General features: G+C 39.2%; 1 protein-coding gene across 5 annotated transcripts in view; it reads right to left on the bottom strand.

Moving 5' to 3' along the window:
* The window catches only part of NLGN4X (neuroligin 4 X-linked), a 280112-nt gene that overhangs the window by 96343 nt on the left and 156813 nt on the right, over nt 1–26956 (bottom strand). For 4 of the 5 annotated variants that reach the window (XM_033115465.1, XM_033115472.1, XM_033115447.1 and 1 more), the window contains 2 exons: nt 15485–15544; nt 11960–12112 (listed from right to left, as the gene is read on the bottom strand). In XM_033115465.1, coding sequence (XP_032971356.1) covers nt 11960–12112; nt 15485–15544 — 213 coding nt within the window. The remainder of the gene's footprint in view (nt 1–11959; nt 12113–15484; nt 15545–26956) is intronic. The other variant, XM_033115480.1, reaches the window with a different exon arrangement.

The following is a 26956-nucleotide window of genomic DNA, read 5'->3' as shown; positions in this document are numbered from 1 at the left end:
AAACTTGTGCGTGAATATCCACAGCAACATTATTGACAATATTTTAAAGAGCAGAAACAACCAAAATGCCCATCAGGAAAACGAATGGATACACAAAACATGTTGTACCCATCCGATGGAATGTTGTTTGGCCATGAAACATAACAAAATACTGACGCAGGCTACAACGTGGATGCTTGAAAACACGATGCTGAGTGAAAGAAGTCAGACACGAAGGATCACAGAGGACATGATTCCATTTATATGAAATGCCCAGAATACGCAAATCCTCAGAGACAGAGAGTAGATTAGCGGTTGGCTAAATCTTTGGGGGTTGAGAGGAATAAGTACGGGTTTCTCCTTGGAGTGATGAAAATATTCACAAATTAGATGGAGCTGAAGGTGGTACCACTTTGTGAATATCTCAAGGCCGTGGAATGACACACTTTAAATGTGTACGTGGCATAGAAGCTGTTTGAAATACAGTAGACAGACAACGGAAGGTAGGGGCGGAGACAAACCCACTGAATCATTTACAAGATCAAGAAAGATCAGGATGCGTTAAAGTAATTGGATGTATTAAAAGTACATCCAATTATATTTTTCACTTGGAGCACCAGAGAAAATGCTTATGACATACGAATGGTCCTTGAGAGAACACTCTTGATGAAATCTGACTAAAAGGGAAGAAATCGGTTAGCTGGGCATGAAGAAGGAAGAAGTAGACATAGTATTACTGGGGGGGAAAATCAAGGGAAAGAAGAGATGGTGTCGTGCGGAGAGGCCATTTCTTCCAGACGCCTTTTTGTAAAGATGAGAAATTGCGTACATGGCTTTAGGAAGCACTGTGGGTAAGGATGGATGATACTTCTAAACAACATTACAAGTGTATGTTTACAAGGGAGAAAGGGATAGGTAAGAGGCGAGAGACACTTACAGGTCAGAATGCCTGCTGAAAGAGACATTCTGGTGGGGTGTCCTCAAGTGTTCAGAAAACACAGGATAGAGTAGACACATGTAATGTATCAAACAATATGATACAACATAATATCATATGAAGGCATTACTTATAATGTTTACATATAATGCTATATAAATATATGTGTACATATTTTTTTTTGTGTATATATATATATATATATATATATATATATATATATATGCTCCAGCTCTCTAAGAAAAAAAAAACTAGGTCATCTAAACACTTATTAAGATATTTTAGTACAAAGGCAGGGTCACACTGAATGACAGAAAACATTTCTCAACACAAACAGGAAACATTTCCACATTCCAAAATTGTTCTCCCAACCCCAGCACCAATCTTAGTTTCATTGTGTAGAATTCAGTGTTTCTCGAGGACAGGATATCATACCGTGTTTCCCCAAAAGTAAGACCGAGCCGGACCATCAGCTCTAATGCGTCTTTTGGAGCAAAAATTAATATAAGACCTGGTATTATACTATATTTATATTATATTATATCATATTATGTTATGTTATGTTATGTTATACCATATTATATTCCTGGTATTATATTACACTATAATATATTATAGTATATAAGGCTTGGTCTCATATTATATTAAAATAAGATCAAGTCTTATATTAATGTTTGCTCCAAAAGATGCATTAGAGCTGATGGTCCGGCTAGGTCTTATTTTCGGGTAAACACGGTACCTATGTCTACACTAAATTGTGTATCTTTATGACAACACATTTATCTTACCCACCTGTATACGATTGATACCCACTTCACAGGGCACAGCATTCTTCCTGCAATATCTGAACCTACCGTATTTCCCCCAAAATAAGACCTAACTGGAAAATAAGCCCTAGCTTGATTTTTCAGGATGCTTGTAATATATGCTGACCCCCAAAATAAGCCCCAATGAAGACTGCCAGCTAGACGGAGGCATTTAGTATGTCATTGCAAGACATGACAGACATATTTAATTATAAAATAATAATGTGTAATTAAAGGTAAATAAATATTATTGACTTTAATACCTAAAATAAATGATAATATAAATTATAATTAAGTGTTTGTAAATACCCAAGCGGGCGCCTTTGGATGAGAGGTAAACGCCTATGTAAACAGATGAACTCGGGACTTATTGCCGAATGACCAATTGGAGCACAGACACAACACACGAATAACGTGCGCACTTGATAACGAATAGACGTGGTTGTGTCAAATATGAATCTTCATAATTCAATACGTCGAGTATTGTAACGAATGTACTTAATGCACTTATCTGAAATAAAGAAACATTTTCTGAATTTTAGTGCCTGCAAGTTTTCGTCACTTTTGTGTGAACCATCATTCTTAACTGTCATCATTTTTGTTGCCACTCCTGTCTCGTAAGTTTTCAATTAACACTTGAGTTAATGGTAGATTTAAAGAGAATAATATTTTGAACCCCAGACAAGATGAGTGCAAAAAGAAAGAGCTATTCCGTCAAGTACAAGAAAGGAATCGTGGAGGACTCCCGGGGCAAGAATCTTACAGCTTTCTGCAAAGAGAAGAAGTTGGATCTCCGAATGGTCCGAAAATGGCGAGCAGAGTACGATAACCTCAGTCAATAGGTGGACGAGGGAAATGCTAAGAAGCACAAATATGGATCAGGTCTTCAACCATTATTTCCTGAGCTGGAAGACATCATCTGTGAATGGATTGCTGACAGGAGAGCAAAGGCTTTGGTTGTGCGCAGGGCTGATATTCAAGCCTTTGTGCCCTTGCAATGGCACCACAGTTAGAAATATCCCCAGAAGAATTCAAAGTATCACAACACTGGCTGGATGGCTTCCTTCAGGGATATGAACTGTCTCTAAGAAGATTGACAACACTGTTCAAGCTGGAAGATACTGAAGTTATTAAACGTGCACTTGCATTCAAGTCCTTTGTTGATGGCAACGACTTTTCTAAATACCAACTCATGAATATGATTGCTGTGGATGAAACTGCAGTGTTTATGGGCCAAGGATCTCAAACAACAATTGATCAGAGGGGTGCCTCGTCTATCTACATTCCCTCCACTGGTTACGAAAGTGCACGTGTTACCTGTATTTTGGCAATTCGTCTGGATGGCAAGAAAGCACCACCTCTCATCATCACTAAGGGCAAGAAAGATAAGGTTGAACGTGTTTCAGGCATTTATGTTCTTGAAACCGATAAAGCCTGGTGCACACAAGCAATTATAAGGAAGTGGGTCGATTTAATGCTGCCACTTGTTCCGCAAGGTGGCCAAAGAGGTCTGCTAGTCAAGGATTCAGCCAGTGCTCACTGGGCTAAAGACGTGAAGAACTTCCTTGCAGAGAGAAGAATAGATCAAATAATGATTCCCGCAGGAATGACTGCCTATCTCTAGACTCTTGAGATTGCAATAAACAAGCCATTCAAGGACCATTTGCACATTTAAATCAATGACTGCATTGAAAATAGAATGGAGAGAAATTTGTGAAGCCTAGCCTGCACGAGATCGTGACTTGGGTGAAGAATTCATGGGATAAAAATCGCTGACAGCTGTGTTGCCAATATACTACGTGCAGGCGACATGGACAAGAAGTGCTCATTTAAGGAGAGCTCTATTGCTGGACATGAGAGATTGGGGCCAATGGTTCTACAGGAAATGGAGTTGCAAGAAATCCAAGCCGGAATTCGGGGTTTGGAGAGTTATGACGATGTTCCAGAAGAAGATGACATGACTGTATGTGAATAAATGTAGACTGTTGTACGTGAATAAATGTACATTGTTGTACACGAATAAACGTAGATTGTTGGACATGAAAAAATGAGACATCCCCTGAAAATAAGCTCTAATGCATCATTTGGAGCAAAATTAATATACGACTTGGCCTTATTTTGGGAGAAATATGGTATCATAACACGTGCGTCCATTGCACCCAACGCTACAAAAAGCAATGTATGCAATGTCAAATAATTAACAAAATCAACAGAGTCTTGCAATTGATTTATCTGCATGAAGGCGCTAGCTCATCCACCTCTGATGGCTGTAACAGCAAAGGATTGTTCTCTTTACTGTTCTAACACAGTCCTGATTCCTGTATACTGGGAACTGCACACTTCATTCAGAAAAGCCATGATTATTATTTTTTCAATCAAAGGAGCGACTACCCTAAGCATAAGCCCCAACTTAATCAATATGCCACAATGTCATTTTATTTGAAAACACATTTACATTTGTAAATGCACCGTGTACCTGCCATGTCTGAGTCACGTTTGGCTTCCTGAGAAATTCACTTGGAACCCAGGCCTTGTGCCTAATTGGGTGGCTGTCATTGGCAACTCTACGGGAGCTGAAAATGCTCTCGGGGGCGCACGGCTACGACGCGTGTGCACAGGTGCACACATTCATTTCTGGTGTCTCACAAAGTACACTCGTACAGGTTTTCAGACAAATGATCGAACAAAAGTAGAAATGATCTGCACAGCTGTGGTGTGCTTCAGCCTCAGTAGTCCTCCAACTTCCCACTCAGATTGCATTTTAGAAGTCTTAAAAAAAGTCTTTCCATGACCTGATGTGAAAGGACTAATATTCCTTGAATGTAGCTAACGAGGGAAGGAGTAAGATGCACTCAGCAGGCAGTTCCTTTACCTTTTTGGGATTGTTTAAAAACCATTTCTCTGACACCGAATCTTAATTCCCAGCTCATCCCAAGACAGAGGACTTCTTTTGGCGCTCAATTCCAGTACTTCTCCTCGGAATTGTCTAGCTTCCCCTGGCACCCAAATACCTCCTTGAAAATGATGATTATGTCCCTTTTTCTTTTTTTTTTTGCCACGGAGACAGAAGCCACCTCATTCTAATCAACTAAAAACCATCAACGCTTCCAACACCGCATGTGGAGTGCAATGAAGAAAACATACAAAGGAGGGGGAAAATGGTATGTTTCCTTTAGAATTAATAATCTTAAAGAGAGTCTGATTTGAATATAAACATTTCCAGGGAAGAACTATTTTTTTTTTTTTTTTTAGTTTCAGGTGCACAAGACAAAGTAATACTTAGACGTTTATCATTTATATCCCTCACACTGTGGGCCCCCCTACCCCCATCCACTATCCCGCTGACACGCACCGAGAAGAACAACGTTTTTGAAGGTGCTATTAACGCAAACTGAAATAACACTCTGGAATCAAGTAATCGAAACATATTGAATCGATTCTCCTGTTTATTGAATAGATTCTTTTTACCAAAATGCCTATGCACGTACAAATAAAATTCCAACTTCTTTTAAAAAATTCTGAATCTGCTTAATGTCTTTGTGGATGAAATTCATTCAGAGTTTCGTCAAAGAAGTTGGAATTCCTGGTCAATGGCTTTGCACATCTGAGTTTGAAAGAAAAGAAAATCTTCTACCTTCTCTCCACCCATCCCCTTATTTTCTTCACCCAAAAAATCCTTTCACATCCTTTGTTTCCTCCATTTGTTGCACTTTACCTTCTTCTGTGGCTCTTGGTCACCTCAGGACTAGGGGTTTCTCTTTGCTTTGTTGTTTAGATGAACCTTTACATAAATGATAGCTCTCTCCTTACAGAGTCTATATGTCACCGCGACCGTTTCCAATTCTGCTCCTAAGAGCCTCAAAAGTCCCAAAGTAAGGGAACCCTCCTCTTATTTGCTGAATAAATCAGACTGACGCAGGGGGCACTTTTAGCCACCAGGAGGCAGAAGAGGAAAGTTTATGCAAAGGATGACTGAGCAAAACAAGACCCTGATTTAGTCCACGCCCAGAGTTCCAGTTCATATCCACACTAGCAATGAGAGAGAGAGACAGAGAGAGAGAGAGAGAGAGAGAGAGAGAGAGAGAGAGAGAGAGAGAGGATTATGGTGTTTCCAAATAAGTAAGAAATGCATGGAAACCTACTGATGAAAAAGACAGTGAAAGACTTTGTTTTCCTAAAAGTTTCTTGGTTTTCCTTCTGTGCACAACTTTTGGATCAGAGGAGTGATGCTAACCTTCCCTCCCCCAATGTGTCCATCCTATTACTGTGTTATCCAGAGTATACAGTTCCCTCTGACTCCCGCCCATCTCAGAGAAGCACATCAGCGAACAGTGCAGCCATGACACCCAGAGCCCTTCCGAGGACGGCTGGTAACCTCCGTCAGCCAACCACCACAAGGGCTTCTTCTGAGGTCTCCCTCCATGTCTCCCACCCTCTTTCAATCTCATTTGGGGAGGGTCCCCCACAATTCATGTCGCCTTTGCATCCCTTTCCTCATGCGTCTCCCATACTTCTTTCACTTCTCTACTTCACGTACTTTTCCCTAAGGGTGACACTTCACCTATACGCTCTACCTGTTTAACTGTTTACAGTGTGTGTGTGTGGGGGGGGGGGCATGTGTTTTCAATTCAGTCACGTGTGGTTTTTCTTTTAAAACAGAGAAAGAAAACTCTTCCAGTTGGAAATCAAATCAGGGGAAATGTGAGAGGAATGGAGGATAGAGTTAGGAGAGCAGCATCAAGACATGGAGGTCCTGGAAGGAGAAAAAGATTATTTTTCCTTCACATGTACTCGTATAATTATGAACGTTAGACTAGATATTAGAAGATGTGTTCCACATGTAATGTAAAACAAAATTCTGAATCAAGTATAGAAAAGCAAAGAAGAGAGAAAAAAAGATTCTTAGATGAAAGAGTGAAAGTACCAAAGAGTGAACATATTTTCACTCCCAAATGAATAAGAAATGTACGTACCATGTACTCAGTGGCTTGACGTTTTCAGCAGATTGCATTAAAGCAGGTCACTTTAATGGTGACCCACTAAAGTATCACTGATGTACAATGCTCGTGCTCAAAGGCACACAACACCCAGAATTGAGATCACAGCTCTCTACAGGAACTTAGGGCTCCTGGGTTCTGTGCTTCCCAGGCTCCTTTTATTGAATGGAACCAGGCATGGAGCATGAATTTCTCAAAGGGTCAACAGTGAAACTGCTCTTCCTGGTGTCACAGAGGTGCCTCCAGATGCCAGCCTACCCCACTGTCCATTTCAGATAGAAACCAACACCCCGCAAAGGAGACCAGAACAGCAAAGGCAGCCACAGCTTGACAGCAGGCATTAGTTCAGGTCCTGCACCTTTTCATTCAAATGTTCTCCTGCTGTGCACATAGAAGCCTTTGCTTCAAATCATCTCTGTCTCACGGTCAAAGTTATGAGGTGAATGTACCTCAATAGGTTATGCATGATGACCTTAAAGAGAAAGCTGGCTTCAGTACACAGAACACCACTCCACAACCTTCCCTGAGACAAAAACCTTCAGGAGAGCTACAATACCTGGAAAATGAGCTGGTGTTTCTAATACTTGCTGAATCCTTGAAACAGTCAGTTCTATAAATTCTTCAGACCATAAAAACCCCGTCAGGTGAGAAATCTGTGGAGGTCATCGTCTGGCCCAATGGCCTTCACTTCCTCAATGGGCAACAGACAGCAAGCAGGCAATGAGATGGTACCAGCAGCTGGACACCCAACTTGCTGATAAAGCATTAGATCTATGATGCCAAGGAGCTCTGATGTTACAAACGTCACTGCAGGCGCTTACACCACCGTCACCACCGTATGCCATCATGGACCATCAGTAATGACTGGATGGAAATGTATCAGCAATCAGGGACTCACTCTGAGGAACCTACACATACATTGTAAGCATTGTCGTGTCACCATTTTGTATCTAGACCAACAATCGAGTGCGTCTGACATATTTCTGGGCAATGACAGAAGCTCAACCTGATGCTAACGTGGCATTCGGTGTCCTAACTGATTTAGTGCTTGACCTGATTCACAGTGAACTCTAACCGGCAAAGCTGGAGGTAAGATCTTGTGGAAAGAGTTGGAGCTTTGGCTTCTCTGAGACCTGGGTTCCAGTCCCAGCTCTGATCCCCAAAAACTGTGTCACTGTAAGCCAATCACACCACCTCTGTGCCTCTGTTTCTTCATAAGTGAGATCAGCGAATCCCTGCAAGACAGTTTCTGAGGATGAAGTGATGTAAGAGCTACAGCAGCCCATTGCTGGCCACACAGGCTCATGACTAGTTGGTGCTAAAGCATAGAGATAGCACTGCTTTAAAGAGAAAATAATTTAAAACTTGCATGAGGCATCCATTCCTAGGATAACCAAAAAATTAGTATCATAGTTGCTAAACTAAAATGAATGGTGGAATGGAGGTAGACCCAACCAAATGAAGACACAAAAGGCATGCAAATTAGAAACAGAGGACAGGTACGGACCACAAGTAAGTAAATTTGAGCTTCTTCCATCAGGAAGCATCAGTGAGGACATTTCTCTTTTATACCAAAGATCTTTGAACAACTATCCAAAAAAAAAAAAAAAAAGCAGATTTGATAGAACTCAAGTTCTGGATTCACACACCTTCATAATGACTAAAGTGCACAGCAGAATAAACAAGAAATATTCTTCTTTGAAGATAAATGGAGCACAGTTAAATCATTAGGACCTCACGTGGTAGAAATAATCTCTTTATAGCTATGATGACACAGCCCAGGTTGTACGGAACAATTCCAGTTTATTAACAACAGATGAACAATCTCAAAGTTTTCTGGACTAGGCAATAAATTATATGGTCAATGGCTAGCAAGATTGTGTCACACTTTTGATAAAAAGAACAGCAACAAAAACACTTTCTGAATCCAAGGTCCATAAGTTTAGTATTGATGTTCATTGCAGCTTTGTTTACGGTGGCCAAGACATGGAAACAACCAAAGTATCCTTCGATAGATGATTGGATAAAGAAGCTGTGGCGTATATATACACAGTGGAATACTATTCTGCCATAAGAAAAGATGAAATAGTGCCATTTGCGACAACATGGATGGCTCTTGAGATTATTATGCTAAGCAAAATAAGTCAGAAAAAGTCGAGAACCATATGATTTCACTGATATGTGGGATATAAAACTGAAAGCAACAAAGGAGCAACACAAAGAAAGAAAGAAAAACTCATAGACACAGACAGTAGTGTAGTGGTTACCAGAGGGTAAGGGGGGAGAGGTCATAGATGAGGGTAAACAGGGTCAAATATATGGTGATGGAAAGAGAACTGACTCTGGGTGGTGAACACACAATGTGAGATATAGAGGATGTAATACAGAATTGTACATTTGAAACCTATATAATTTTACTAACCATTGTCACCCCAATAAATTTTAATTAAAAAAAAACCACTCAGATTTCAAAAAGCAAGTGTGAAGATCCTGTCATTTACTTCACATGACAAGTTTCTTACAATTAAGTTTTTAGTTAAGGTGATTCAGTTTAGATGATGGTACCTGGTGGATATTAGCCATGACTTGTGTGACCAGTTGTAATTATTTCTCTGGACCAACAGTGATATTAATATGATGTCCGTGATAATAAGAACAATGGAAATTAGAAGGTCACTGGGTATACTAGTTGCCAGTTGTGGACAATGAAATTTCCCAGCCATAAAACCATTGGACCTTAATGCTATATGGACAATAACTTTGCAAGGGAGAGAAAGCTACCGTCTTCTACAGACTCAGAAGAATTCGCTGACTTTTTCAATGTCACATGGAGTAGAAGGAAGATGCCAGTTCATTTCCCGTCTCATTTTAAAACCTACGCTCTTTTCACACCCCCATCCTGCCTCCATTTTTACTGTAATTCATCTTTTAACACTCTTTTGGGTAGGACAACAGCACCTGCTACTCTGTTAAAAAATAGTAATAATCTCTCACCATAACTTTCCGTTCCTTTGACAGAAAAAGAGCACGTATGTATTTATGACTTTTTGAAGGCAAAAACTCAAAGAATATTTCCACGTTTTGCTAAACACATATCTGTTCACATCAACAGCACTAACTGGAATGATCACCGCCATGTATGTTTTTGTACTTAATTATCGTTTACATGTCTGGATGCCAGTGGTTTAAGAATATTTTGGAGACAGACAAGAATGAATTCCCGAAAGCAAAAAGCGACTGCTGGCTAACAGCTTTCAAGAGGACAATAGCAAATTCAAGACCCATGGTGAAGAAAACTAAGTCCCATTTTAAGCCCTCTACCACCGTGTCTAACCGGTAGTGCTGGCACATTTCACTCCATCAGATAAAGAGGGTCTGTCGTGTTCTCAGAGGCACCACAGGAGCTCTTGGTGGAATGTAAATAGACTAACACAGAGATGTTAAATTGCTTATTTTATTTTACTTCTCTGCCATCCCTGTCACAGCTCTCTGTCTCACCATGATTTTTTTAAAACCTCTCAATAACAAAAGGTAAACTTAAAGTCCTTCAGTGAGAAAAGATCTAAAAGCAAGCTTTTCTTTCCCCTCTATTCTTAAGCATAACAAAGGGGTGTAGAGCTCCCAAAGTACTTTTCAAGATCTGCACTTAATTCCCCCACGGCCAAACTGATAAGAGATCATCCTGAAGAGCTGCTTGATATGGTTTGGTTTGGTGTAGGAGGGAGAAAATCAATTTCCTTTGAAGTCTAACCTTTTAGGTAGCATCCCCCTGTCATGCACGCAGGAGAACATTGTGTGATTCCACCAAAGCAGGGAGTTTTCAATGCCCATTTGCTTCATTCAGAAAACAGCGCCTTAGCTCCCGTCACTCTTCTGAAGCCCAGCACACTGCCCTCTTTGAAAGCACTCAGTGCAGGGCCTGCCATGTTCTTTCCACCCTCCCCACCTCCGTGTTAGAATGGGCCTTTTGTAAAAGATCATGAAACACCACTTCCTGTTTCCAACCCTTGTGGCCAAAGCAAGTAGCCAGAAGCCTCCGAGAAAATACTGCCTATGGGCAATTGGCGAAAATGATTCCACAAAAACCTGGCTCATAGAACGTATTAAAAAAGAAAGAAAATGAAATAAAATCCTGCAATGAAAAGGCTCTTGGCTGCAAGGCTTTGAGTTATCTCTGAAACCCAACAAGGACCTGCAAGTATGTTATTAATGGTCCAACAGGCACACCTTTGCAAACCTCTGTGTGTGTGTGGGGAAATCTGCATTTCTAGGTTAGAAATGCACTTTACAACTCAGCCTTCTTCTGGGGTCTTTTCTAGGTAATGTTTTCAAACGTGAGTGGAAAAAAAGAAGCCTCCAATCAAATTAAAATATCAAGCAGAAAATAAGCTATTCTTGGTGATAGTTACCTATTTGGAGCAAACAGTTTCAGCCATAGCTCTTGTTTGACTGAGCTCCATTAATCCATTTTATTTGAATTTTAATATTTTACCGGAACCACACTGACATACAGATCTCACTCTCAGAACCACATTGCTAAACATTCAACTTTCGGCACCATCCTCAACTATTTTTGCCTTGAAAACAAACGTTGTTATGTAGGTTTAGGAAGAGTTTATTCTCGAACTGTCCGACAGCAGGCAAAGCCACAAAAGATGGTATATCGCAAAACATGACCCGCTCCCCCAAATACATAGTTTTCCAACACGCAGTTGGGGAGACATGAATTAAACACCCAAATAATAGCGATCAACTTTTGAATTCCCACACATTTAGCCAATGTCCTTTCACTGAAGTCACCACACGTTACAAAATTCCAAAAAGCATGAAGTTCCATGGCATGCAGATGAGAAGACCGTGTAACCACACCGCAGTTCTCCAAGGCCCAGCAAACAGAACCCATCGGCTAGGCAATTAGCGAACACATTTCCCAACACACAAGAACCTAAACAACACACCGACACAACCACAAAAGAGAGCTCATATCTACCGCAGTTACGAGCACTTGCCACATTACCACCCATAACCAAATGTGTTATCCTACACGTCACGTCACAGAGAGAGCCACAGGAACGCATCAAAAGGAACACACAGATCCTCCACGGGCAGTGCGCGTTTTCAACAGAATTTCCTAGACACTGGAGTAACACAATTCCGAGCCATCGGGCCCCACAACACAAGGAGCAGACAGACGCTCCTCAGGGCTCTGGCCCCGGCGTTCCAGGAATGGAATCACTCACCTAAAATCCCCAGCCGGTAGTTAATGGTGATCACGATGACATTCCCATAGCTGGCCAGAATGCTGCCGTCGATCATATTACCAGTCCCTTCCATGTAAGACCCGCCGTGGATATACACCATAACTGGTTTCTTACTGTTCTGATCATGGATGTCTGCAAAGAAAGAGACGGAAGGAAATACAGTCAAGACTCGCACCGATTAACAGACATTCAATAAAAGGCCAAAGACTTGGGTGACTTTTCCTAGCTTTGACTTGAATCTGTCTCGTCTAGTTTTTAATTGTATGTGCCTCGGTAAGACTGCCTGAGGAAAATGGTCCATGCTGTTCTATTTTCTACTCACAGAAATGATACTTTGAGAAGCATACTGGCAAGGGAAGTAATACGTATGCATATGGACGTTTCTGTATATGTCTAAAACGCTAAAAAACAGGATTTCGATAAAACACTTATCTCCTAAGTAGCACTCAAATACTAAAGGGTGACTTAAATGGAAGAAACTCATGGCATCCATTATAAAATATATTTATATCATCTAAGTGCAAAATCAAATTCAAAATTATAATTTCTTCTCATTGTTACTTTCATCTTCAGTCAAAGGTGAGCTGAACAATGAGAACATAAGATAGTTGTGAAACTATCTAAACTCTCAATACAGGATAATGATTTTTTAAAAAACCCACAAACACAAATGGTTAAAAATGATCAATCAAATAGAAGTGTATAAAAACGAAAATCAAACAAAACCAAAATAGATGTCCAAGTAAGTGTTTTTGCTCTTGGTGACAGACTGCAATATTCCAACATATTTAAGTGGCAAAAAGCAAAGAGATGCAATAAAAATGGCACAAGATTCCAACCTCAAGTTAAAAATTATTGATATGCTATAGATTTTCCCAGGGACTATTAACTCTCATTCTGATCTGCAACCAACCAGTCAGTACCCTTAGTCATTGTTATTTTATTGAACAATGATGTAAAAACAATGTTTTGCAGTGGTCTGTGACGATAGAAATTTGGAGACCCTTTGTCCGTTTGCACAGCCTGCTTTCTGAAAAATGATGACTGAAGAGCCTCTTCAGTGTTTATCGTCCCTTAGAATTGCATTTAATGTTTAAGAAGTCTGACCTCCACTGTAACTATGTCTGTGGGTATGTGTAAATAATTTCAATATCTGTATGTTATCCAAAGAAAATCAAATGTACCTAAATATATTTATTTTCACTTTTTTTTTTTTTTTTTGGACAGTGTTTTTCTTATCTGAAATCACCAAGACACTTTTGAAATATCGGAAAAGAATTTAAAGGCAACAAACCCTCACCATTTTGATGGTGACTAGGAATAAACTTAATTATGAGGAATAAACTTAATTATGAGGACAGCCTCAAAATGAGTTCATTAGTACACAGCATCGAGAAAGTTCGAGAAACTCACTGCTCACAGTTAAGTACAGAAAGAGTGTCAAGCTCATTCTCTCATATAAAATTCCAATAGAAAGTAGAAATCCTTTTAATCATTTATTCATCACAAGCTACATGGGACGTTTAAATAAACCTGTCTCTGTAAGGGGTGGTCTTGGGCACGGTCCGGCCTCTGATTTGCTGTTTGGATCTTATTTATTTTACTCACTGTGGGCGCGTGCATTGTGGAAAAGGAAAAAGTTGAGATTTTGAAGGGCTGCTTTCAGGGGGTTCCTCAGAGAAAATGTTAGCTTAACAACTCTTTCCTTCCGAGACACACACAACTAGAGAAAGTAGTAACCAAATGCTGTATCAACTCAAAGTTAAAAAAGAAAAAAAAAAAAATCACAGGTCACAGGTTATCAGTATTCAGTGAAAACTGGGGGCATTGGTGATAAAATTGCGCTGCAGAGAATTGTGAAAACATGATTACTAGGAAATGCACTAAAAAGAGAGAGCAGAATGAGATGCAAATTATATCCACAGAGGTGCAAGACAACCAGGAGAAGGATTTCTTAAATACAGTTTTGAATACTGATAAAACTGCAGGCATTCTGGCGTTCTGACTAAACAACAGGCTGGCTAATGAATGTCATGGAGAATGTGACATTCTGACACCATTGGAGATCTTTCATAGAGCTATAAGAGGTAAAGACAGCCCGTGAATGCCGGTAAGATAATAAAATAATAATAACAACAAAAACAATATTAATAACATAAAGAGGAGACCAGACATGAAAGCAATGTTGGCAAAACTTTTCATGGAGGGCAGTCGATTTATAAGACATCAAAGAGGTCAACAAAACAAACAATTGATAAACAGGCATTTTCAGGGAAATTTTGGCGCCTGGCAAGGATAGATAACTCACCACTCACTTGTCTCCCTCGCTCTTTTTCAAATTTTATTAAACTTACTGGGGAGACATTCGTTAATAAGATTATATAGGTTACAAGTGGCCAGTTGTATAATACATCAGCTGTATATTGCATTGTGTGTTCAAATTGCCTTGCAGCCAGAGAACCAAAGCTTCCTCAAGGGTTTTCCTTCTTTTAAGGTAAATAAGTGGATGTCCATGCATTTTGCTACTCAGATTGGGAAGACATGCTTTTACGTATCCCATAAAGCCTTCACAGCAACTAATGTTAGACTCTTTTTTTTTTTTTTACACCATTTATTCTGCTGAAGAAATAGGATGTAATATGCTAGTGGTCGCTTAGCTGTCACGTGTCTTCCATCTTTCAAAATAAAATCCGTTTATTTCTGGTCGATAATCTGTCAACAACGTGGGATTCTTCAAGAAGAAACACTCCATAGCAACCAAACATTTTTTGGGAAAAAAATTGTTTTCAAAACAGGTGTGGTGTGAAAAGCAAGATGCATGAACTGACTTTTTGACCTTCCTTCAATTCTCTGCTATCCCTATTTGTTTTTTCTTTAAATGCTGTTAAAAGGCAGTCCTGAAAGAAATGGCAACATCTCGTTACTACACTTTTTCACATATTTCACTGTGAGCCAGAAAAGATTCTTGGAAACCTATTTTGGAAACAGTATGCTTAAAAACAAACAAAAACTGACATGCCATCCCCCAAAAAATTTCTACTGAGGTGTCTTGCCGAGTTTGCAGTTCATAGAAAGAATTAAGAAGACCAAAGCTCCAAAACACAGTATTAACTTCAAAAGAACACTGGGAAGGAAGAAAAGAAACTATACATGCATGTTTTAAAATTCAATTTTCTCTTCTTGTGACCAAGCCAAAAAAAAAAAAAGGAAAAAAAAAAAAAGAAAAAGGTGCACTTCATGGCAAATCACATTTTGGTACTCACTTCACATTCAGAAGCAATGTTTATATGACTTCTCATAAGTGACTGGCAGTCATCTATATGATCATTGGAATTAAAAATGACAGTGGTTTCCCAACAAGAAGAAAATGAAGAAGCACACCACTGTGTACTTGTCCAAGGTAAGGGGAGGAAAAACAAGTTGAAATGAAAAAAAAAAAAAAAGAGAGAGAGATAGATATAAAATCATGCATCAGGGTCGAGCTTTGAAAAAAACAAAAAATACCTTCATCTTCACCACGGTCATTACTGGTTATATCATCTGCGTTTTTCTTTGTGTTGGCTCCTGGGGTCATATTGAGAAGGAAAATAAAGGGAAAAAAGAGAATTCAAAAACAACAGGTTTGCAAAAAAATCAGAAGAGAGAGAGATACCACCCAGTAAAAGAAAAAAAAATGTCACACAAAAAGTTGAAATCTGTTACATTTGGATTTCGAAAAAATGAAAAAGGGTGATGCAAAATGCATATAAACATAAAAGATGTCAAGAAGAACAAAGTCAAAATGTTATTTGCAAAAAAATATTAGATATCCTGTGAAAATGTAGTTTTGGGGTTAAAATGATACTATCGCAAAGTAAAAAGCTAATGTGAGTTTTAAAAAGAAAAGAAAAGAAAAGAAAATTATTAAAAAAGAGATTCCCAACATTCTTAAAAGAAATGCATATGAAATATTCAATGCTTCTCTGATTTTAACATGTTATAATCTAGATAAATTTTTGAAACATCACTGATATGCTTCGGTTAGGAAATTCCACAATGTACAAAGAACACATGTAAACGATAAACGTGAAAGACCTTTAATCAAAACGCTTTACAATCGACATTAGTTTAATGCGTAAGTATTTAAAAACACACCATTTCAAGTAAGGTTCAGAAATGTCACCCGTCAATTTAAATGACGAAGGCTGACCTCTCACAAGTGGCTACAGGCAATACTACTCATTGTCATCGACTATAAAAAGAATAAGACTTTCAATAATTATTTCTCAAGTCAACATAAAAACACTCTGAACAATGGTCTCCGTTTGAAACACTTAGCAAGTATTACTTGAAGGTTATCGCCACTTGAATGTGTGAAAAAATAAATAAAATGAAGTCACCTACCTTGGTTGCCTCAAACATCAGCAGCATAGGCATTTCCATGGAGACAAAATGCCCTTCCTACAGTCTCCATATACAGGGCGCCATTTGGGTTTTTACGTTTTCAAGATACAAGAAGCCACAACATTGAACAGCATTGGAATTGTTTAGTTCATTGGCTCAACTGTCTGCTTTCTATACACAGACACAGCCCAGGTGTGCATATCCCACTTCCTATCCCTTGAACTGTCTCCATCAACCACAGCAGTCTTTGCCTTCCTACCGGGTGCTAGGCTACGTGGGTTCAGACAGATGGGAAAGCAGTAACTGTCACCCACAATGCTGGTGTCTGAAAATTCATTCCTCGGTTCTACCGACTGAACTCAAAAGACCTCCAACGTGTTTCGAAACCAAAATTTGAAGTTGCTGTGGTCGTAAGCCTAATAAGGATGGAGGGTTGTCCATTTTAGGTGACTGAACACCTTTTAATAAGCAGACCTATGTGGATGGGTGAGTAGGAAACCTGATTCACTGTACCTGTTGATTTTTGAAGTTTCAATATTCCCACTGTAGACAGTTTGAACCTATGAATACTAGGTCATTGAAAACAGAGCTGGGAAGAGGTGATCGGGACCTCTTGAGACCAGACTACCAATTTCAACGACTCACCTATCGGGAAAGTTGAGTCATGTAGGAAATAGTCCTTTATTCATTCTAACACATTCACTTCCAATCTCTTAGAAAGTATCCTGGATATACAGGCTACTGATGTGTTAATCTATTATACTTAGCTTCATATCAAGATCTGTTCCTGTCCAAGAATTCTTACGGCACTTAAATATCTTGAAAAAAAACTAATCTCCATCAAATTAGCTCGATGGCCTTTTGGGTTGTTTTTGTCAAGGTTTGTCAGTATAAAACCAATTTCAAAGCCGTCCTGTGGACTAAATTTATGCCTAAATGATGTTAAGAAATCTGAAAGAGGTGCCTTGCTTCAAGAAATAGTCTACATGAGTGGTACAACTAAACCGTTTGTCTTAGAAAACAAGCCCTCCTCACTTCTGGGGGGTGAAAAAAAGAAAAATCAATTCATTCACGAAGATTTTCCTTTTTGGTTTCTATAGAAACAGATCACCTCTTTCATTAAAAACAGAAAGATACTAGAAAAATTAAAGGAGTAGCCAAAAGACATAGCAAGGGTGAGGGGAGAGAATGTGTTTCCTGATTAAGCAGATTTCGTCCAAGAAAAGGGTTCCTTTAAAGTTTGACCCCCTCTCCTTATTAGAGGCTTCTGGAAAACACCCAGTCCACAGTGAGAAAGGGCTTCTCTCATATCTCAGCCTTCTTCTAAATTTCCTTCTCATAAGTTTATTTTCTCTTCCACACTGCAGGTAGAAGTATAGAAGCATGACCACTGGCCTGGCTCACGCCAGACAAAGGTCGTCTGCAAGGTCTGGGGTGAATTCAATGCCAGTACTCTTTCCCCAAGCCCAGCAATCAGTGTCTTTAGGCTCACCTCAGTGCACAAAATCTGAGTCATTGGAAAGAGTTCTGGGGGCCAGATGACAGGCGGTGCTCATGGCAACTTCCCCAGCAAATGGAGGAAAATGTTCTAAAGATGTGCAATTCTTTTTCAACGTGCAAGACATCGTCACATAACTGATTAAGTAGCAATCCAGGCTAATCTACAGACTCTCCAATTCTTTACCATGTTCCTTTCTTAACCCCAGTGTGGTTTTCAAGAGCTTTACTACAACTCAATTTTATATACCACAAACTCAACTCATCGTGGAGTAAAAGACAAGGTCTCACTCATCTACTTCCTGTCTCTTCACAGATCATCTATTTCTGAGCAGGTCATACGAGGTCTGACATGTTTGCGAACTTGTTGTGACAATGTTGCTAACCTCTTTTGATATCAGAGGGATTACTCATTATGAATTTGTACCAACGGGACAGTTAACCAAGTTTATTAGTTGGAAGTGTTGAAAGGCTGCGTGAAAAAGTTAGATGACTTGACCTTTTCGCCAACAATTCATGGCTCTTGCATCACAACACTGCACCAGCTCACACGGGACTGTCTGTGAGGGAGTTTTTAGCCAGTAAACAAATAACTGTATTGGAACACCCTCCCTACTCACCTGAACACTCCCAGTGACTTCTTTCTTTACCTGAAGATAAAGGAAATACTAAAAGAAGACATTTGGATGACATTCAGGACATCAAGTGTAATACGACGACAGCTCTGAGGGCCATTCCAGAAAAAGAGTTCCAACATTGCTCTGAAGGGTGGACTAGGCGCTGGCATCAGTGCATAGCTTCCCAAGGGGAGTACTTCGAAGGTGACCACAGTGATATTCAGCAATGAGGTACGTAGCACTTTTCTAGGATGAGTTCCCGAACTTAATTGTCAGACCTCGTACACGGAAATGAATTCACACAGTATGTGTCGTTTTTGTGTGTGCCTGGCTTCTTTCACGTAGCGTAATGTTTAAGTCCGTCCACGGGTAGCATGCATCGGTGATTCATCCCTTTGTAATGAATAAATACCATCCTACTGCACGAATACACCACGTTGTGTTGATCTACTCATCGGTTGACGGCCATTTGTATTGTTTCCTATTGGTATCTACTATGAATAAGGCTGCCAGAAACATTTGTCGACAATTATTTTGCATGGACATATATTCTCCTTTCTCTTGGGTTGACATCTAGGAGTGGAAATGCTATTTCACATGGTCAATTTATGCTATTGTAAGAAACTGCCAGGATGTTTTGCAAAGCAGCTGCATCATTGTACATTCCTACCATCAGTGTACACGAGTGCCATGTAACGTCTCCATCTCCTCGCCAAGACATCTTACTGTCATTTTCACGATAACCATCTGAATGGGTGCGAAATGGTATGTCACCATGGTTTTAATTGACATTTAGCTAATGACTAATGATGTAGAACACCTCATGTACCATCTTGTTTGTCTAGTCAAATATTTTGCCCATTTTTTAAATTGGGTTCTTTCTTATTATTTAATGGTAAGAGTTCCTTGTGTTTCTTAGATACAAGTCTTTTAACAGATATATCATTTGCAAGTCTGTTCTCCCAGTCCCTGGCTTGTCTTTAATTTTCTCATTGGTGTCTTCTGAAGTGCAAACTGTTTGTAATGTTGTTGAGGTCTAATGTACCTGCTGTTTTCCTTTAAAGCTTGTGCTTTTGAGGTCACATCTAAGAAATCCTCCTCAAACTCAAGACCCTGAAGATTTTTCTCTTATTTTTTCCTTCCTGAGTCTTGAAGAGCAGAGTATTTATAGTTATATCTTTCAGTTATTTTGACTTAATTTTGGTGTGTAAGGTAAGGGTTGAAATTCATCTTTTTGCATATGGATATCTGATTGACGCAGCATCATTTATTGAAAACACTATCCTTCCTCATTGAATTGTTTTAAGACTCTTGTTGAAAGCCAATTAACTATAAATGTGAGGGTTTAATTCTGAACTCTTTAGTTATATTGCATTGACTGATGTATCTATATCTATATATCTATATCTATCTCTATATCTATATATCTATCTATATATAGGTATCTATCTCTATATCTATCTAGATATATCTATCTCTATATCTATATATAACTATATATATAAAATCTATATAGATATCTATAGATAATATATATATATACACACACATTTTAAGAAAGGAAAAAACTGTATTAAAATTGTAATACTCAGTATATAACGATAACAAAAAATGAATACAAGTCAGGTGTATTCATTGTTTGGCACCCCCGGTATTTCTACCACATGAGTGCCCTACTGTCTTAATTACTATAACTTTATAGTATCTTTCAAAATAGGGAAGGTGAAGTTCTCCAACTTTCTTCTGCTTTTTCAAGAGAGTTTGGCAAATTTTCAAACGAGCCTGTCAAGTGAAGCAAAACTACCTGACGAGATTTTTATAGAAATTATTTGCCAAATCACAATTTTACATTAATTTTATATAGCAGAGCCTGACCCAGAAACATAATTAGATATCACCTATGTGTATTTAACTTTTCACCCTTTTGTTCTTTTCCAATAAGCCACTACAATATTTGTTCTTGCAAATGTAACTAATTAAACAGCCTAAAAACCAACCGAGTTCTCTTGAGTAACTAATTTAGCCGCAACCATGAACCCTATGTAAACACAGGTATTAGAGGACACAGGGAAAAAGATTCTGCTGGAATTTATTCCAGTGTAAACCCATCTTGTGGCTGCCAAAAAAGCCATTTCAAAATTCAGACGGGCCATTCTTCTTCTTCTCCTGCCTCCTTAGATCTGCACCTTCCTCAAAATGCCAGAATAATATTCCTTTACATCTAATAATTAGTATCTCCATCAAATCTCACTGGGGAAGTGGGTTTAAATATTAAAGGGAATATTTAAATAACTTCAAACAAAAGTATAGACGTTCCATTATTAAAATTTAAATACGATTTTATAAATAAAATATTTCCATGCCCGTAGTCCTGAAAGATGTCCTTCTTTTTTTATACCTGTTCTTCCAATGTTACCTTTTTGTGCTTTGTCTATATCATTTTCAAAAGTCAAACTACTTAAAGCAGTACTTTGAATCATAAATGTAATAGAAACACTTTGTAGAGAACTCGGGACAGATGGACCACAGTAAAGAACAAAACCAAAATCACTGGAAAATCTCTACGTGCTAATATCAACATTTGGATACAGGAAAGTAATTTTATATCTGCTCTTTTCAATATACATTAAGTTTTATTTTAATTTTTTGTCTCATAAGAGCATGAGTTCCAAGTTCAACTTAGCCTTTGTTACCTTAGATACAAGGAGAAGGGTGTGTCCACGCTAAGTACATTTTCTTCAATATGTTTCTTCAATATGTTCTTCAGATATGTTCTTCAGATATGTACCAGGTCAGACAATTCAGTTCGCAAACTCATCCTAGAAAAAGTGCTACACACTTCATTGCTGAATATCACTACGGTCACCTTCAAAGTACTCCTCTTGGGAAGCTATGCACCGACGCCAGCGCCTAGTCCACCCTTCAAAGCCATTTTGGAACTCTTTTTCTGGAATGGCCATCAGAGCTGTTATTGTATTACCCTTGATGTCCTGAATGTCATCTAAATGTCTTCCTTTCAGTATTTCCTTTATCTTCGGGTAAAGAAAGAAGTCATTGGGGGGCAGATCAGGTGAGCAGGGAGGGTGTTCCAATACAGTTATTTCTTTACTGGCTAAAATCTCCCTCACAGACAGCGCCGTGTGAGCTGGTGCATTGTTGTGATGCAAGAGCCATGAATTATTGGCAAAAAGTTCAGGTTGTTTTCATCTAACTTTTTCACGCAGCCTTTCCAGCACTTCCAAATAGTAAACTTGCTTACCTGTCTGTCCAGTTGGTACAAATTCATAATGAATAATCCCTCTGATATCAAAAACGGTTAGCAACATCATTGCCACAAGTTCGTGAACCTAACTGCCTGACCTCATAAGTGTGTGGCTGCTAGTTTGTCACTCGGCCACAGTGGACATTTTCTTAATCTTCTAATCCAATGTTGGGAGGAGACCAGTGAGCACTTACAACTTCCCTGGTTTACTTCAGCAATGAGCTGAATTGGATCCCGTCCCCCGGCCCCGTCCAACTGCCCATGCGTCATTAGTTTATTCCCTTGTACACACATTCCTTCTACAAAGACGTATCGACACTTTAAATATGCTGGCCCTGGCTAGGAGAGATGAAACTGAGGATGACAAACCCACGCTGAACGAGGTGAATCATAACCTGAGATAAACTTGCATTGGATGATTCAGATGGGGCTGAAAAATAGACTCATTCATTCACAGTCGTCTCCTGGGTCTGTGATGCTTCAACTGTCACCCCTATACCTTCATGACTGGCTATAACCAGGATAAATAGTATTGCACGTGTGCATTTTAACGGATGCTCTAACATTCACTTGAACTTTCTTAACACAGTGAATCTGAACGACAGATGACATGGGACATTTTGCCATGGGTTTCGTCCAACGCATGTGACTACAGAAAACTTTGATGTCTTCATTCGAAGGCTTCGGCATAGCCGACCTACTGCTTCTTCCTCTTTTCTGTTTTCCTTCCTGAAATCAGAACATCTGAGCAAGATCACGTTTCACTCTGAATGGAAATTTGTACACGGCTGGGAAGCCTTTCTAAGGAGCCTTCAACAAAGACACTTCCCCAGAGCCAGTATTTGGGAGGAGAAATCTGACATAACAAAGCATGGGAGGATTTGTCGTGATGGTGAAGGGCATTCTTTGTAATGTGGAAGGAGGATTTGGGGTGACCAGAAAGCTTGAGTATCTCTAAATTGATTTCTCTAACGATGGCAACAGAAATACACTGAGCATAATATTGGAAACGTATCCCCGAGTTTGACGACCTCTGCTCCAGGACATACAAGGGGACATAGAATTGCAGAGCTATATATATGGGGATAGTCTTGAGGTCAGATATCCAGGATTCACCCCACATTTATCATGTGACTTATATATGCTAAATATTTTGCTAGATATTACAAATTTGATAGCAAAATGTCCAGGACATATAAGTCACATGATAAATATCTGTGGGATGAATCATGGATGTTTGATGTCATGACCACACACCTACTACATGGCAGAGATACTTATACCATCCATGAAGAATAAAAAATACTGGTGAAAAAAACATAGACTCTTCTACATAGTGTGTATAATTCTCTCAAGTATGAACATCAAATGTTGCTTCTCTTATTTGATTGTTAGATATTAGATTGTAATTTGTCACCACTTAATTTATCTTGGTTTGTTATCTCACAAAAATTGAAGGCATATATTTGTAGTTACAGTGAAAAGCAAAGTCTAGTTCCCCCTAATTTTCTCCTAGTTCAAAAATGCATCATTGTAACAATGGAAATGATACGGGTTTTATATATATTTTTCTTTTTCTCTGACTGGCTTTGGAATATTGACTGATAGAAAACATGAATACTAATTTTTGTTTCTTATGTTGCTAGAATTAGGAAGAACTAATTTCACACTTTATTTGGTAGGAATCAAAAAAATGTAAAATTTTATAGATCTCTGATATATGACTGTGCTTATTGAAGTCTCAAGCAATTGCATAGCCTTACATAAGCAATATGTTTGTTGTGAATTTGGTTACTGAAACATTCCTCTTCTCAGGAATAAAAAACAAATTCTATTAGATGTACAAGAGTCGCTCCCATTTTATTAGAACTTTTAGCTGATACAATCTATTACCTCTGTGAACAATCTCCATGTCCTAGAGATTAAATCACAATCTATTTAAAAACTGGAACTAATTTAATATTGAATTATGCTGGAAGTTTTTTTATGCATCTTTATATAGAAAACTCATGTTAAAAATGAAATTGGTTTAATATTGTATTAACACACACACACACACACACAGCCTCTGCAGGTATACTGGGGGTGCCAAAAAAATGTATACACATGGCTTGTATTCATCTTTTGTTACTGGTTTTTTCCTTTCTTAAAATGTGTATACATTTTTTGGCACCCTCTGTATGTATATTCTCCTTGCCAAGAGATTCTGCAAGATTTTGAGTTCTGTTGTATATTGTCGACTGATGACAAGCTTTCTGTGTAGTCAGAACATAGACTGGTGATGAATGGAATGAATCGCCATGCCATTTTGGGATGAGGGAATGATGGGAAGCTGGAACCCATGGCTTATTCTCCCTTTGTTCTCTGTGTAAATGAATAATCTGTCCAAATCTCAGTGTGGCCTTTCTACCTTTACTCGTCAAATCAATCAAGTTGCCTCTGCCTTGCCTTGTCTGTGGGCCGGATGTGGGGACCTAGTCTGCAATCTTTCCAAAAATCAAAATTAGTCTCGATGTGCACAAAAATCATCCCACTCTTCCACTCCTGGGTCTGTCCTGGCAGAAGACACAAATCAAATGACCGCAATTAAGGATTCTACTATTGGTTCAAAACATCCGACGCAATTAAGGGCCCTAAAAGTATATGCATATTTTTAAGAATCCCAAGGTTACTCAAGTCTTTGGAATGTAGGACAATTCTTACTGCCAGTAAGTAAGGACATCTGTGGCTTTATCCACTTTTGAACTTGGCTGACTGTCCACACTAGAGCTGTTCCTTGTTGTGTTCACTAGAAACAAAAGGACATAATGACATAAACAGCAGACATGTCCACAGGAACACACTCTTAAAGGAAATGTCTCGCACGCCCCTTTCGGAGCGATTATGTTTGCTTTCATTCAACACATTCTGTAGAAAGGATTCTACTATTGGTTCAAAACATCCGACGTCTTTCTGATAATATCAGTTTGGCCAGCGAAATGTGAATGGAAGAGACACGTGTCACTCCCAAGTTGAAACATTGTAAGCCATCACACTTCTGCCATATTTTTTCCCTCGACCACCAGACCACCATGTCCCAGGTAGGAATTACCCCTTCAAGCCTTTGGTCTTCGAAAGAAGAGTCTGTACAGAATAATCCGTCTGCCCAAAACTGACACAAACGTCATGAAAGAGAAACCAACTTTTCCTGTGGCAACCTGCTAAAATTTTGGAGTCTTTTTTTACAGCAGCATACCTGAGCTTCAGTTCACGGTTACACTTATTTGCTCCTGTCACTGAGGCACCCACACTGCAAGCAGACACTTACACACATCCTCAGACATGTGCATACTCAGACTGGCACACAGCACCTGAACATCCCAAGATACACCTCGATCAAGAAGATCATTTTAGATCAGAAATATATCTGGTTCCCCAGTGTGCTTGATATCCGTAAATCAGAGTCAATGTTATAGTTTTCCCTTAAAGCAATGCCTCATTTTCCTACTAGCACCATACTTCAGTTTGCCTTCTACAGAAAATTAACATTTCTGTACATGACAATGATTGTCCAATGACTAGAGGGGAATAAAGAACTGGAAACATCAACAGGGTATTAAGTACCTAAATGTGTGTGGTGAGTAAGCAAGATACCGTCATGATTATACCCTATTATAATGAAGACTAGGAAAAATTAGACTATTTCCTTTAAGCCAAACATCAGGAACTTTCTGAAGGAAGAAGGAGCTTAAAAGATGAAATAGTGCCATTTGTGGCAACGTGGATGGATCCTGAGATTATTATGCAAAGTGAAATAAGACAGGCAGAAAATATCGAAAACCATATGATTTCACTGATATGTGGGATATAAAACTGAAGGCAACAAAGGAACAAGACCAACAAACAAAGAAACAAAAACTCATAGACACAGACAATAGGGATATAGGGATGGTAGGTGAGTGTAAGGGGGATCAAATATATGGTGATGGAAGGAGAACTGACTCCGGGTGGTGAACACACAGTGGGATTTACAGATGATGTAATACAGAATTGTACACCTGAAACCTATGAAACTGTACTGACCCTTGTCACCCAATAAACTTGAATTAAAAAAAAAGAAAGAAGGAATGACGTAACGAGAAACACCATGTCATCTTGCACACAGCAACTCATTTAAAAACACCGGCTCTTATCATTGCTGGGCGTGGGACTGTGTGTCACGGTTCCCCAAATATTTCCTGCACTTTCCTGCCTCCCCGGTTTTGCTCACGCATCGATCACTTGCTAGGTTCTGAAACGAGGACTGATCTCAACCCCACCTCCTCAAACACACTCTCCACCTTTAAAACTTTTGCACACCCAGCCCAAGTGCCAGAAACTCTATTTTCTGCTCCACAGGAGGAAACCATCTTTTTATTAACGTGTACCCGCAGTACTTTATGGGTGTCCTTGACGACACTCTGACTTGCATGTCAATTATTTGGGCATGTCAGTCAAAGCCTGACAGTTGCCCAGGGCAGCAGGTCTATACAGATTCCTTACCATGGACACCGCTTAGCAGACAAAGACCTAGATCGGGCAGCTGCCAACAAAAATGCTTGCTGTGTTAGTAGCAATCCCATTAGAGTGACTCCTTTCCTACAGGAGTCAATATTCTAACCACAGAGGCAGGATTTTCTAAACATCAAAATCCCGTTTGGATTTTAAATTCGAGAAAAACTTGCAAAGCCTTTCCGTGGCTACTTCACATGGAAATGCTGAAAGGCTGCCTGGGAATTAGAGAGGAAGATATGGCATGTCCATCCTATTGTGTCTTTTTTTAATAAACTCAGATTTTAAGGGCAGTTTTAGGTTTAGAGGAAAGTGGTAAACATACTACAGAGAGTTGCCATACGCCTCACACCCAGTTTCCTCTGTTATTCAAGTCTAACATGAGTCGGTCCGTTTGTTATAATTCATGAGCTGAAATGGAAATACTGTAATTAACTCAAGTCCACATTTTGTTCAGGTTTCCATAGTTTTTACCTAGTAGCCTTGTTTTCTCTGTCCCAAGACACCAGCTCCATTTTAGACCTCATGTCTCCTTAGGCTCTTTTTGGCTATGACAGCTTGTCACACTTCCCTTGTTTCTCCTGACCTTGCCAGTTTTGAAGGATATCCCACAGTTGGGGTTTCTCTGTGGTTTTTTTCATTTGTTTTGTTTTGTTTTGTTTTTTACTGACTAGACTGAGGTTATGA

The sequence above is a fragment of the Rhinolophus ferrumequinum genome, chromosome X (genome assembly GCF_004115265.2).
Source record: "Rhinolophus ferrumequinum isolate MPI-CBG mRhiFer1 chromosome X, mRhiFer1_v1.p, whole genome shotgun sequence".
Lineage (NCBI taxonomy): Eukaryota > Metazoa > Chordata > Mammalia > Chiroptera > Rhinolophidae > Rhinolophus > Rhinolophus ferrumequinum.
Note: the sequence above shows the minus strand (reverse complement) of the source record. Positions and strands in the feature narration are given on the sequence as shown.